A 12,953-nucleotide genomic window follows, 5' to 3' on the forward strand; every position below is an offset into this window, starting at 1 on the left:
TGGGTACACGAATTGCATGTTGTGCTCATCGAATTTACGGTGCATGCCAAGTTGTTGCTGAGTAAGGTTTTTTATTTACAAGTTCTTCGCTTTTCTGTTCTGTCTCAAATCAGCACAGTCCCCTTGATACAAGTGATGGTATCGCCTGCAGCCCAAACATCTGGCAGCCCGCCCTCTTGCTGGGCAGGCCCACTACTGATGTGGACCCGTCCGCGACGACCGAGACAGGTACCTTGGCTGGAGATATATGTGGGTGGCGCGACGTTGGTCTTGATGAGCCATTGGGCAATGCCAAGGCTGCGAAAATTCCAAGTTGGCGTTCAGCAAAGCGGGTCATGCACTGAGGAAGCGAAGGGACGCTTGACTTACTTTAAACTCCCCGTGACTGGGTCTTCCAGAACCCCGCTATCGGGTGCAAAGGCACGAACTTCGAAGAGCGGCTTTTCATCCGTCCCACCCGTCTGGGGATCCGCATCATCGTACATCCCTACAATTCCCCAGTCGAATTCTCTCGCAGGTGCCAGCGCCGCATCATTTATTTTGACATCCAGCACGGCTCGAGCGCCGCCCTTGAGAAGCAGCCCAAACCATTTCGGCCCGTTCTCGAGCCATTGGTGCGCTGCGACATCCTCACGGCCGATCCCCATTGCCTTGCAAGTACGAACGATGATATCTTCTTCCACCGGACCGCTTCGTTTCGGTTGAGGTGCTTGTATTGCTAAGCGGCCCGAGGGCGCCGAAGATGTTGACGGCGAGTCGATTCGAATCGTGATGAGGCCGATATCGCATTCTTGCACGATCGTCTTGCCGGTTGAATCGATGGTCGACGGTGAGTTTTCGCCGCGAGACTCTAGCCATGCATGACAGGACCCAAGGCTTGGATGTCCAGCGAACGGCAGCTCGGCCGTAGGCGTAAAGATGCGCACGCGATAATCGGCTTTGCCCTTGTTGGCATCGGTAGGCGGAAGCAGGAAGGTGGTCTCGCTCAGATTGGTCCAGTTTGCGAAGGCCTGCATCTGTGACGTAGTAAGGCCCGTGCCATCTTTTACGACTGCTACCGGGTTACCGAAGTACGGGATTGCGGTGAACACGTCCACTTGCGCAAACGGCCGCTCACGGGGCACAGAGGCGGGCTGCGTCGTAAGGGGGGTGGACCACTCCTTCATTGTCCTTGGTACTCCTCGATTCGCTCTGCAGAACAAGACGGCAAGATATGGGGAATCTTAGATGAGTGAGTACAATTTGCGACATGAGACGATGAAAATTCCCTTTATATTGCCTGGTTGACCCGTGATCTTGGTGCTCTGGGTGAGATGAATGACTCGACTTGCGATGCATACTGTTTTCAAGTGACGAATCGTGGTCCGTGAACGAGAGTTGAGGGTTGTTGCTCTGACTCTATTTAAGGTTCGGTGCAATTTGAATCTGGATGCTCTCTGGCCCTGCTGCCTCTTGCAAGTCTCCACACTCGGGTCCTAATGCATCGACAAGCCAGAGGGTTGCGCAGTGCATCGACACAACATACGAGAGGGCGAACGCCTGTGCGCATGGTGCAGAGTTGCGAATCGTCGAGAGGGCCTCTACCTACGTCAAACGTTCATTATCGCCTCTTCTCCTCATTACTTCAGGCACGGTGTCAGGTGTTGCGTGGTACAGGACGTTACCACGTGATTCACGTTGCCAGCCTCTGGACAGCTAGAGGACGTGCTGCGATTAGCGACAGTGGGAGACCGGTAGCGAGCTGCAAGTACACAAAGTATTGGCTTTGACAAGCGAGCTGGAGACGCTGCAGACAGAGCGGCCTCCCGCTGCACATTAACAGGTTGTGTGATGGTTGCAGACGATTGTCCTAGGCGTACTCGTCGTACCGCGACATCCCAAGTGGCCGCCAGACATGGACCCACCGCCAGCGTGGCGCAGTGCGGCCGACCAAGATCAGTATCAAGATGGTGTGGCGTCGAATTCGATGCCAGCGGGCGAGGACGACATACCGCCTCCAGACTATCCGTCCTATGACGTTGATCTCCCTTCTACTCTCGGCATCGCTTCCAGCACGTCGAGCAGGGCTGCTGCACTGCCGAACTCAGATTTAATACATGTGAAGGCCGCTCGCGTCGCTGGTCTGTCGCCAGAATCCTTTTTCGACATCGCACCTCGGTCCGACGCAACTTCTTTCCAGGTTGGCTACCTTGGTATGCCAGGGTTCAAGGCATGGATACAAGGAGATGTACTGGTTAAAATTACTCCGAATTCGACCGAGAGGAGGCGCAGGTTCTGGAAATGGTGAGCGAGTAACACGTTGCTGTGCCGCTGAAGGAATCAGAGTGCTGATGAACTTTGACTCTGTTCATGACGCAATTCGCAGCACAATCGATCTGTCTGCTGTTGAATCGATAAATTCTCCAACAACAAGTACGTCGGCGTCTTCTTCATCTTTGTCCCCTGATCCTGCATCTTCAATGCAAATCGAGCTGTTCAGCAGCACTCAGACCCTGTGGGACGCCTCCGCAGCCGCGACCTCGGCCTCTGGGTCCGCAAACGCCAGTCTACCTGCGAGTATGCCTTTCTCATTCGAGTTGACGCCCGATCTACCGCATTGCATTCACCTCAGCAGGTCGCAGCTCGCTTACAAGCTCACTGCCACACTCCATGGTGATTATGCCGAGTCAGTCGATGGCGATGGCCAGGAAGTTGCAGATGCGGTCAAGGTCGTTCCAGTACATCTCACGAGGTACACACCACCAGGGGAGCTGTGGGATCTCTTAGCCGACGACCTTGATGATGATCTCTTGAACTCGCAATCAACTGCGCGGCAGTCCAACGCCTCCTACCTATCCTCCGCGACCCATTCTTTCATGGCGTCCCTTTCACGGGAGTTCTCGCTCTCTCCTTATGCCTGGTCGATTTCGACACCAATTGTTGCACACGTTCAGCTACCACGCGGAACCATCTACCGGCGAGCGCAGCCGATCGACTTGCGCGTTGTAGTGCCACCACCATCTCGAGAAAAACATGTGGGGCTGGACGGATCAGGGCATGGACCAGGCGTGCAACTGAGAGCAGTCGAGGCGGAACTGGTGCGAAGGATATGGGTGTTGCCGCGTGGGAGTACTGAGAGGGACGATCCGCAGCGCGTAGAAATATTACAAGGAATCGTGGCTGACACGGATCAGGAGAAGGAGCGCAAAGCAGTGATGGGCAAAGGCAAGCTTGCCGAAGATGCGAGTTTTGCAGGCCCAACATGGCGCTCTGATTGCGGTACAGACGTGCCCGACTACGCGCACGGGGAAGGACCATCGATGATGTCTATTCCGGCGTATCACTTCCAACAATATCACGATGCCCCGCCACCTTTCGTTGACCATCAAACGCAGACCGAGAGTAGCTCGCACGTATCTCCCCAGGCACAATCGACCCCACCACCACTCCTACCATCCCAGGCAGCTTCACGTCCTACCTCATCGCCGCGAGCGTACGAGTCTATCTTGGCATATTCGGGGAAGCTCTGCCGATTCCACTCTCAGAAGCCGATTATACTGCGTCTGGCACTGCACCCACCATTCGACTCGGTCAATATGCCGCACCCTCACCCCGACCACGACGCTGCAAGTTTGGGGCGCGGCTTTGGGTTTGGGATTGGTGTAGACAGTGGCGGAGGGGTTAGTGGAGGACTAGGAGTGGAAGGGACTAGGGCAAGAACAAGGACAGGGACAGAGGGTTCAGCGGCGGGAGACACAGGCGCTAGCGCCGGTTTCGCTGGTGTCCCAGCTGGCAGCGGTTGCGAAAGCATCTCACAAGAAACCGTTCTTCATCGCGTCGACTTCGAAGTGCGCGTACGGATCGCGTTACAACGTTCAGCGGAAGGACGTTACAATCACGCGGGCGCAGATCCGGCGGCAGGCACACCAGGTTTTGGTCTCGGTACAAGTGCCAGCACAGGGATGAGCGGCTCTCGCAGCGGAGGAGGCAGCGGCCAGAATGCAAGCGAAAGGCGTGACATACGGTTGCACAAACGCGTCTACATCCTCCCTGGCGCAGCAGGTAAAGTAGTACAGTTTGAGAACGGCGAAAATGGCATCAGCGCCAAGCATGGCGAGGGCGCCACAACGGTAGGGTCTATCAATTCGGTGCTTCATCTGGAGCAAGGCGAATCGCTTCTACAGGTACAAGGATTAACGTCCAGCACTCTTGCAGCAGACCCAGCAGATGCGCCATTGGCATCGCCCTGCGCTCCTTCCTGCTCCCCTGCATCATTTTCTGTCTCAGAAGAGAAAAATGGACGTCAAGCTGCTGCCGAGGCAGAGGCGTCGCAGGGGGTCTTCGTGAACTTTGATGCGCAGGAAGAGTTCGACGGGTATGAAGATGTTGCACGGTCCTTTTCGCCTCCACCTCCGCTTGAAGGCTTGGATGAAGAGTCATCTGTCGGCTCACCACACGTTGTGCACTATCTGGCTGCTAATGTCGGCGCTGGTTCAGATGGTGCGACATCTAACGGGCCAGCGACTCTCCTTGGTACGACCGAAGAGGAGCAGGGGCATCACCACAGCCTGAATCTTGAGCAGCTGATGCATTTCCTCGAAGGGGGCCAGATGCTCGGCGGCAGTCAAGAAGAGCTTCCTCCACCCACGCTTCAGGAATCACGCAACGACTTTCAGTTTGAGGTGCCGGTAGAAGGCGTGGGCATGGCTATGCCAAGAGACCTTGTCGACAGAAGTGTACTTGCGTATACAACAGGACACAATTACCAGCATCGTGGTGATGGAGCACATGGTTTGCACCATAACAATGATGACGACGAAGACGTATACGACCCACCGCCGCCCATGTCACCGCTGGCACCAGGCACACCGCATGATGACATCGCCATCCTCGGAGACCACGATGAAGCTATACATGGGCTCGCCTTTGCATTGCCTGCGCTCGATTCATACCCTGAGTCGAATGCGAACCATCTGGCTCTCCTTCCCCTTACAGGCCGCGGGCACCCTTCCGGCATTGCACACACGCATGATGGTGCGCACGCAGCTGTGCATGCTGATGCGGATCCGCCCAGTTTCGGCGATGCAACGGGCCAGCGCGCCCAACACATGGATGGACTCCCAAGCGGCGACGAAGCGGCAAGGGCGATCGTGACGCAGCCGCCGCCATATCGCGGGCGCACGCCAACGCTTCTCGACGGCCATCCCTCCATTCCTGTGCCCTTGCATGGCGCACAGACTCCTGTGCAACCTGCGATGCTATCGCCCGTCGTCAATGGAGTACCTCCGGACCATCACCCGCCTGCTTACGCGCACCAGTCAATAGGCGAAGCAGGCATCGGACCTTCGGAGCTGCCGGACTACGAGGAGCAGGCACGATGATGCACTTCTGTCTCTTTGTTACTTATTTCACCTTCCACGTTGTACAGTCGTAAACCTCAGTACTTTGCTTTCAGTAGCATACTACCGCGCAATCAACTCAAGTGCATCCGACGGGGACTTGACCAGTACACACCCCCACTTACTGAGTCCCTCCAGTGCCCGCGCTGTTGAGTCTGGATTGACGCCCCTCATTGCATCTGTGACGACGATTGTTTCGAAGCCGAACTTGCGCGCATCGACGGCCGTCGCATGGCAGCAATAGTCCGTCGCGAGTCCACAGATGACGACGCGCTCTATGCCCCAACTACCCATTTTTCGCACGAGCGGTGTGAATCCTACATAGTGGTTGAGCGAGAAGGCGCTGTAGCCGTCGAGATTGGCGTGGTCCCCCTTTTGGATGACGACGACGTTTACAGCAGGCGTGTCTACGCTCGCGTTGCTGCCTGGCGCCTTGGCCCTGGTCGCTGCCATCACACGTTCGTGGATCTCTGCGCCGTGTGTGCCCTGCACGCAGTGGTCCGGCCAAAGCATCTGCGGGACGGTCGTGGCTGGCGTGATCGGATGCGGTACCCGCACCTCCTGCAAGGGCTCCTTGCCGTACGTCGAGGCGAACGAGATATGTCCCGGCGGGTGGAAGTCCTGCCGAAAGAGACGTGAGCGGGCGTGCGCGTGCGCCGTCAGCTACGGGCTCAAGCAGGGATTTCTTGTGGTAGTGAAGAGGGGAGCAGCGAGGACAGACCTGACTCAATACGATCGAGCTCCAGCAGTCCGCTTCGATGAGGTGCACGATGGGATCGATGATGCGCTCCGCGCCCTCGACGGCGAGCGAGCCGTCGATAAAGTCGTACTGCACGTCCACAACGATCAGCGCCGTCTTCTTCATTTTGGGAGGGAGCAAAAGCGGAAACGACATGTATTTTGCAGGTCCAACTAATCGCTCTGACAACGCGAGTCGAGCTCCAGTCCTTTTTGGACTCGATGAGCACACATGAAGTGGTGGATGGATTTGTCTGCTAGATCCGAGTGCGTGACGCGTGAGTCAATGACTCGTCGTAATTCGTAGCACATCAGTCACCTCCGGCAGCGAACACACTCAGCGCACTGCGCAACTCCTCGTGAAGGTGCATACGAAAAACACGGATATTGGCAGCATCGGACACGTCCTATGGTTGCCCAAGAGGCATACGCATCTGTGTGGAAGCTCGGCTCCCTCAAGCGTGCTACGCTACGTCTATCTCAAGGCCATCTACTTTATACGGAGTACTCGCTATCATCGAATCTCCTGGCGCCTCTCATATTTATAATGTGCGTGTGCCCCCCGGGGGGGAGTCATCGTCTCTTTCGTGTGCACTTCCATTCCTTCCTAGTGCGCTCGCTTCCCATCAGCGGGCAAAGCTCAAACCTTGACAGAGCCCGCGGCAGCGACGGCCGGACTGAGCGCCTTCTTGGTGAGGTCGAAGACGCGCTCCTTGCTCATGAACAGGATGGCAGCGGTGAGGACGCTCTGGAGGAGCTTGCTCGAGATGCCCCTGTACAGGCCCGCGATGCTGTTTTGCGCGCGCGCAAGGAGGGTGGATATATTGAGGATGAAAGTGGTCAGGACAAGGACGCCTTCCAGCAGACACTCGGACAGAAGGAAATCTCGACGGAAGCCGCTCTGACTCACCCTTCGTGCTGCACGACGTCCGTCATGGCTGTCCAAACGTTGTTGCTCTTTCCCTTTTCGTTGACGCCGCTCTGCTGCCGACTCTTGATGACGATCTGCGGGTAGGTGATGCTGGTCGCGACAAGCTTGCTGAGGGCGCCAAGTACAAAGAAGTCGACGTCGTTTAGCGCGACGTTCTTGGTGCCGGCAGGCGCGCGTGCAAGGCGCGACTTAACGACCCAGTTCTTGAGCTGCTCGAATGCAGTGTATTGTAGGATCGGGTTGATGACCAGCACGAGCGCCGGCCCGATGCCGCGCCACAGCGCCAGGACGCCGTCGGTACGCACAATGTGCTGCATCGTCGCCAGGAAGCCCATCTTGCGCACGACAACCGCCTTCTTGGCGCTGCCGCCTGCCGCAGCTGCGTATGAGCCAGGCTTATTGCGGCTGCTAGAGGAGCCCTCGGCACTGTCGCGCGGCACCTCGGCACGCACCGCCTGGCGCGTGTTGATGACCCAGATAGGATTCGAGAGTATGGAGGTGGCGACGCCCGCGATCAGACCGGCGAGCATCGACTCAGCCGTCGTCAGCACGCCGGCAGCAACAATCGTCGCGCTGGCCGCAGCGACCTTTTGTTTGGACTTGAGGATCGCGTCGCGGCACCGCTCGAAGAAGTAGTAGTAGACACTGCATGCGTGGAGAGGCAGCATTCGCTTTGCTGTTAGATTTCACATGTGCGCTCTGAAAGCGTCTAGGAAAGAGGGAGCTCGTTCACCCCCGACGCACAAGTTTGTCACGCCGATGCCGATGAGGGACGAGTCGAGACCAGCGTACAGCCCTTTGATGCCCTCCTTCGCGATGATCTTGCGTGCTGATGCCAGAAGAGTCTGCCGAGAGGAGAATAATATCAGAGCTCACGACGTGTCCGTCGCACGGTTCGAGTGTTCTGGGTCCAACCCCTACACTGCAAGCTCCAAATAAAAGGGAACCCCGTTTTGGCCCGCACGCACCTCTTCCTTTTTCTTGCTGGCGTCGACGGCTGCGCGCATGGAGATAGTCAAGAGCGGGTAGGTTGACGTCATGGCAATCATGCCGCCAACTCCGCCTGCACAGGCGTGGATGAACGAGTCGTTGGGCATTTTTTTCGATTCGTGGGCCTCTCGTCAAGCGGGGATGAATGGGGGACAATCTGATCAGATGCAAGAGCACTGCAGTGGACAGACAGCTTGCGTAATCGCAAAGAAGTGGCGTGCAGGGTGCAATGGGCCATGCGAACGGCTCTTTGTATGGAGTGTCGAGCATGTGCCTTGCTTAACTCTGGTGCGCTGGACTCTATACCCAACGAGATTGGCTTGTGTCGACGATGACTGAGAGACAATGGATGGTGATGATGATGGTGTTGCCCGCCCGGCCTTCGGTTTCAGCCGGAGCCCGGGCGAGGAACACTTGCTTGTCTGCACCGTCCTCGCTCCGCTGTGAGACTGCTCTACTGCCTCTTCCCCTCTCTGGCGCGGCCTTCTCGCTTCCCGGAGCCCGGCTCGGATCGGGTAGAAGTTTGGAGGGGAGGTTGAGAGAGACGCGGAACACGGAACACCCGGGAAAGAAAGAAGTCACCTGAAAAAGAATCACACTCGATACTCGGCGGCGTTAGTACCACCAGTCAGGTGTTAAGAGCCTCATGGTCCGTCATCTTGACCAGGACTCCTCGCTCTGTGGATTGACCTAAGCTTGTGCACGAGAAACAGGAGACCCGACGATGACAATGGCCACCGGCCGGCCGGCAGGTAGTCAGTCAGTCGGGAGTGCTGCAGCTGTGATGATGGATGATGTGGCCCCGCTTTGCGAACCCGTGCTGACCGGGTGACCTGCCTGCTTCAGTGGCAGCCACGCGCTACGCTCGCAGCTCCCCATGTCGGCTGGCGGTGCTCCCTTTCCAACTTATCTTCACGACATATCCGACGTAGCGACGGGCGCCGGATCGCACCACTCGGACACTGGTGCGGCCGGTCCCATGCCCATAGACCCGGCGATGAGCGCCTCGGTCCCTGTCCCGACCGCCGACCTTGCACATAAAGGCGAAAAGCGCAAGCGCATCCAGAACGTCTCCTGCGACGCGTGCCGCTTTAGAAAGGTAAGTACGTCTCGCCGCGCGCGACATGTCTGCTTCACCGTGTGCATATGCCAGGATAGCGACTGAGGAAGACCTGATTTCGACCGCGTATTCCCCCTCCCACCCCACATCTCTTTGACCATCAATGATGGCTACGGCTGCAGGTCCGCTGCGACCGTCGCGAAGTGATCCAGGCGTATTTTGCACGGACGCATCACGTTTCATCCGCGCCAGTCTCATCCTTCTCCTCCGCCTTGCCGCCGCCGGGCTCGTTGGGAGAGGAGGAGCTGCGCAGGCTGTACCATCAACCCGTCATCTCAGATGTCTCCTGCACCATCTGCAAGGCTCACAAGACTAAGTGCACATACACGCCCAAGCCTGGCGCACCAACAAGGGACGGTAAACGACTGAAGCTGCTGCGTCAATGGACAGACAGCGGCACCGCCGCCTCGCCACTTGGCGATGCGACACCTGGAGCAGGTGGGGGACCCCAGCTCCCCCCTGACCGCGCCACCTTATCGCCCGCACGACTCGACCGCGTGCAGCCTCCGATCGATCCCCAGCTCCAGCCGAAGGGTCCCGAAGCGTGGCATGGCGCCGATGCTTCGCGGCCGCCGGCACATTCGTCCTTGTCCTCCGCCCCTCCGCCCGCTGGTACGACACCGGCAGCGCGGGCGACGACCTCCAGCTCGACATCCTCGGACATCCTAGGTGTACCAGGCCTGACGCGCACCCTGCTCGATTCGTGCTGCAAGGCTTACTTTGACTGGTGCAACCCGATCGAGCCCATCATCAAAGCGGACGAGTTTGTTGTTCGTTACCTTGCGTACTTTAGCCCGCACGCCGACGTTGCGAGGATCCTGGCGCGCATAGGTCAGACGCCGGGCAACAGCAGCACCAGCACCAGCACCGGCACCGGCGTTCGCAATGGACACGGGAACAGCAAGGACACGGGTAAGGGTAAGGGTAAGGGTAAGAGAGCGAGGGAACTGCTCGAGCAAAATCGATTGACCCGGCAGAGTGGCACACACGACCATGGTGAGCTCAACTTTTCCGAGGACGTATCTGCTCAAGAGACGGACCAGCAGTGTGATGGAGACTCTGGAACAGCAGCAGCAAGCAGCGCGCCGCCGCCGCCGTCAGGGACGCGCGACCGCATCATCGGCAGCATCTCCGATCTTCCATCCGGGCAGCCGCTATCCGAGCTGCTGATCCTCGCCGTCGCCACGCTTGGCTCCGGCATGCTCGAGCCCGGCGACAAAGACAATACGGCCGAGGTGGACATGCAGATCAAGTTCGTCTTGCAGGAGTTCCTGGCGAAGCGCTTCTTTGAGCTGCTGGCTGAGGTACCGCTGGCCGAGCGCCTCAAGAGCGAGGGCCTCGACGTCCTCGAGGCCTTGTATGTCATGAAAGCAACGCCGTACGAGCAAGAAGACAAGGGCGTATTTCTCACTATCCCGCCAGTTTCTTGCGAGGGAGTCGTGAGTGTCCGCGCAGCGCGCAGGCCGATGCCTGCCTGTGCAACTGCTCACTGACGAATGCCTCACCTCTCTGTTTTCTTTTGCCACCTTGCAACGTGCAACGTTCCAGCTACGCGTCATGATGCAGATCGGACTGCATCGGCGTGTGGTTCGCGAGATGGATGCGCAAGGACAGTACACCTGGCGCAGTCAGCACGACGACAGCATCCTCAGCGAGCGTGACGTGATGCGGCGCAGCGGCTCCTTCTGGGCGGTCTGGCTAATGGACGTCCTGCGCAACTGGGGGCGCCAGTCGGTCCCACAGCTGCAGGAGGCCGAGTATGACCAGAACTTGCCGATGTGGCGCGCGCGGTGCTCGGGCGACTTTTTCGCCAGCTACGGCTACCTCACCTCGCTTGACGACCTGAAGAGGGCCGGCGTCCCGCCGCCCCGGTACGAGCGCTTCGACGCGCTGTGGCTCGAGATGCTTCTGCGCCTTGGCTTCCTCGTGCGCACCGCGTCTCGCACGCTCGTATCGGAGCGGGCCAAGAGCGTTGGCTGCCCCGTGCATGACGTCGAGCGGCTCCTGGCCGGCCTCAATGCGTGGAGCGCGCACCTGCCCAGCATCCTCGTATGGGAGACGGTCATCGCAGGCTTCCAGGACCGCGCGAGCCTACGCAGGAACAGTGCATGCTTTCGTATGGCGATTAAGTCACATCAGCTCGAAGTCTACTTGCACAGCCAGGTGCTTGTGCTCTGGATGACTGTCAAGGCGCTCGGCCTCTCTGCCGAGGCGAGGGGCGGCCATGCAGCGGCAGCGAGCGAGAAGGCGCGTGGGGAGCGCCAGCTCGAGGTCACCTTTCTGCACACGTTCCAGCGCCTCGTCGTTCTCGCGCAGGACGGTTCGCGGCTGGGCATCATGCGCGGTTCCACCGTCGCGACGGCGCAGGCGATTCGTGGTGCGGCCAACTTCGCCCTCGGCGCCGTCGCCTCAGGCAGCTGGCGGCTGTACCACGCGCTGAGCGGCCAGCGCGTATCAGCGGCTTGCCTGCTCGACGCGGCCGCGCGGCTCATCGAGGCGCTTGCAACATACGACACGGACCGCCGCGTAATGGAGCAGGTGGCAGAGCTGAGGGGCTCGTACCACAGGGTACTGCAGCAAGTCGACGGGCGCGCGGCTGCTGCTGCAAGGGAAGGTCGTGAGGAGGCGATGGTAGCTCTACCCTCTCCTTCAGCACGTATAGGTCAAGGGGTGGCAGCACCGGCAGCTGAGCCGGCTCTGCAATCTCCGCCTCCGCAGAACTTTAGCAACTCTGCCACGACATTTGAATCCGTCACAGCAGCATCGGCGGCGGCGAACTCGAACGGGAAAAGCATGCAACCGCTACCGCGGGTGGCCGACTTGCAGAGCCTCAGCTCACAGCTGCGCGACGACAGCACGGCGGACTGGCTCACGTCGTTCTTGATGGGCCTCCATGGAGGAGGCGGCTCCTCATCCGCGGCAGAGTCCGTGGCGTCGGCGGAATCGGCGTCGTATGCGCTGTTCGAGGCGGCGCGCACACCTGTGCCTGGTTGGAGCACCAGCGGCAGTAGCCATCCGGCGCCAAACCCATCGCTGTCCAGCGTGGACGGGTCGATCAAATTCAGCGGCGATGCCCATGGATGGGCGATTGCGATATGGAACAGTGTCGGAGACGCAGACGCACTGGGAAGCGGTGGTGTACAGCAGTAGCCCAAGGACGGCCTAGCTGTTTTCGCTGCTGGTTCATCGTGATTGTGGCAGTTTCGCTGCGTAACAGCACGTGCTGACTCGTTCATGGTGTTTGTGGCCAATTTGCTCCATGGTGCATACCGCATGTACCCCCACATGCTCGATGCCCATTATTTTGGGGTCCTGCAGAGCGAAATTCGGTGGTACAAGCGGCCGTCGGCCGGCTCATCGTGTGGAAGTGAATACATACATCGTACACGCTGCATCTCTGCGAGCGGACCCTTTGCAGCCCAGGTCTGGCCCTCGTATAAGTGTGCTGTCGCGCCGTGCCGATGAGCCATGTATATGTGCTTAAGGCGTCGAAAGCAAACAACGCGCATGGGAATAATGATTCATGCGAGAAAGCAAGCGTACCTGCTGCTTTGAGGAACGGCAAGTCTCGCTGCTTGCATTCTTCCAAATTGATGCGAGCGAGCACCCGTCGAGCCGACAGCCCGCTGGCGACGCAGACTCCGGAGCCAGCCATGCGCCAACAGGAAGAGAGGATAGAGGGCTGAAAAGTGGAAACAGGGGTATAGCTCATGGAAACGTGTCGAGTGAGCAAGATATAGCTGGCTCCAGAGGAAGATGTTATTGATGTGTGCTCGATTTGAGTGGTGTTGTGTCG

The 12,953-nt window shown here is 58.7% G+C and overlaps 6 protein-coding genes across 6 annotated transcripts; 2 read left to right on the forward strand and 4 right to left on the reverse strand.

Moving 5' to 3' along the window:
* Positions 1-14: 14 nt before the first annotated feature.
* Positions 15-1,348, reverse strand: K437DRAFT_246315 (phenazine biosynthesis PhzC/PhzF protein). Its single transcript, XM_013388208.1, has 2 exons — positions 370-1,348; positions 15-297 (listed from the first exon to the last, which is right to left on the reverse strand). Exons 1-2 carry the CDS (start codon positions 1,164-1,166, stop codon positions 105-107), a joined length of 990 nt encoding a protein of 329 aa, XP_013243662.1. The 5' UTR covers positions 1,167-1,348; the 3' UTR covers positions 15-104.
* A 449-nt stretch (positions 1,349-1,797) lies between these two features.
* On the forward strand, positions 1,798-5,512 carry K437DRAFT_104425 (uncharacterized protein). Its single transcript, XM_013388209.1, has 2 exons — positions 1,798-2,283; positions 2,366-5,512. Exons 1-2 carry the CDS (start codon positions 1,895-1,897, stop codon positions 5,358-5,360), a joined length of 3,384 nt encoding a protein of 1,127 aa, XP_013243663.1. The 5' UTR covers positions 1,798-1,894; the 3' UTR covers positions 5,361-5,512.
* On the reverse strand, positions 5,372-6,243 carry K437DRAFT_246320 (Isochorismatase hydrolase; the record flags this gene model as incomplete). Its single annotated transcript, XM_013388210.1, has 2 exons — positions 5,372-5,999; positions 6,100-6,243. The coding sequence occupies 2 exons, from the start codon at positions 6,241-6,243 to the stop codon at positions 5,442-5,444; spliced, it is 702 nt and encodes a 233-aa protein (XP_013243664.1). The 3' UTR covers positions 5,372-5,441.
* Positions 6,244-6,297: 54 nt separating this feature from the next.
* On the reverse strand, positions 6,298-8,348 carry K437DRAFT_256075 (mitochondrial carrier). Its single transcript, XM_013388211.1, has 4 exons — positions 8,016-8,348; positions 7,792-7,892; positions 7,027-7,692; positions 6,298-6,907 (listed from the first exon to the last, which is right to left on the reverse strand). The coding sequence occupies exons 1-4, from the start codon at positions 8,142-8,144 to the stop codon at positions 6,757-6,759; spliced, it is 1,047 nt and encodes a 348-aa protein (XP_013243665.1). The 5' UTR covers positions 8,145-8,348; the 3' UTR covers positions 6,298-6,756.
* Positions 8,349-8,914: 566 nt separating this feature from the next.
* Positions 8,915-12,307, forward strand: K437DRAFT_262588 (uncharacterized protein; the record flags this gene model as incomplete). Its single annotated transcript, XM_013388212.1, has 3 exons — positions 8,915-9,136; positions 9,280-10,596; positions 10,706-12,307. 3 exons carry the CDS (start codon positions 8,915-8,917, stop codon positions 12,305-12,307), a joined length of 3,141 nt encoding a protein of 1,046 aa, XP_013243666.1.
* Positions 12,308-12,348: 41 nt separating this feature from the next.
* On the reverse strand, positions 12,349-12,950 carry K437DRAFT_104353 (uncharacterized protein). The gene has a single exon (XM_013388213.1). The coding sequence runs from the start codon at positions 12,867-12,869 to the stop codon at positions 12,390-12,392; it is 480 nt and encodes a 159-aa protein (XP_013243667.1). The 5' UTR covers positions 12,870-12,950; the 3' UTR covers positions 12,349-12,389.
* Positions 12,951-12,953: the final 3 nt, after the last annotated feature.

Source organism: Tilletiaria anomala (genome assembly GCF_000711695.1).
Source record: "Tilletiaria anomala UBC 951 chromosome Unknown K437scaffold_33, whole genome shotgun sequence".
NCBI classification, from domain to species: Eukaryota; Fungi; Basidiomycota; class Exobasidiomycetes; order Georgefischeriales; family Tilletiariaceae; genus Tilletiaria; species Tilletiaria anomala.

Coding starts and splice junctions, on each gene's coding strand:
- K437DRAFT_246315 (XM_013388208.1), bottom strand. CDS start 1,166: ATGAAGGAGTGGTCCACCCCCCTTACGACGCAGCCCGCCTCTGTGCCC. Junction 298..369: donor CCAGTCACGGGGAGTTTAAA/GTAAGTCAAGCG, acceptor GAATTTTCGCAG/CCTTGGCATTGCCCAATGGC.
- K437DRAFT_256075 (XM_013388211.1), bottom strand. CDS start 8,144: ATGCCCAACGACTCGTTCATCCACGCCTGTGCAGGCGGAGTTGGCGGC. Junction 7,893..8,015: donor CCAGCAAGAAAAAGGAAGAG/GTGCGTGCGGGC, acceptor TCCTCTCGGCAG/ACTCTTCTGGCATCAGCACG. Junction 6,908..7,026: donor GACGTCGTGCAGCACGAAGG/GTGAGTCAGAGC, acceptor CGCGCAAAACAG/CATCGCGGGCCTGTACAGGG.
- K437DRAFT_104353 (XM_013388213.1), bottom strand. CDS start 12,869: ATGAGCTATACCCCTGTTTCCACTTTTCAGCCCTCTATCCTCTCTTCC.
- K437DRAFT_104425 (XM_013388209.1), top strand. CDS start 1,895: ATGGACCCACCGCCAGCGTGGCGCAGTGCGGCCGACCAAGATCAGTAT. Junction 2,284..2,365: donor AGGCGCAGGTTCTGGAAATG/GTGAGCGAGTAA, acceptor CGCAATTCGCAG/CACAATCGATCTGTCTGCTG.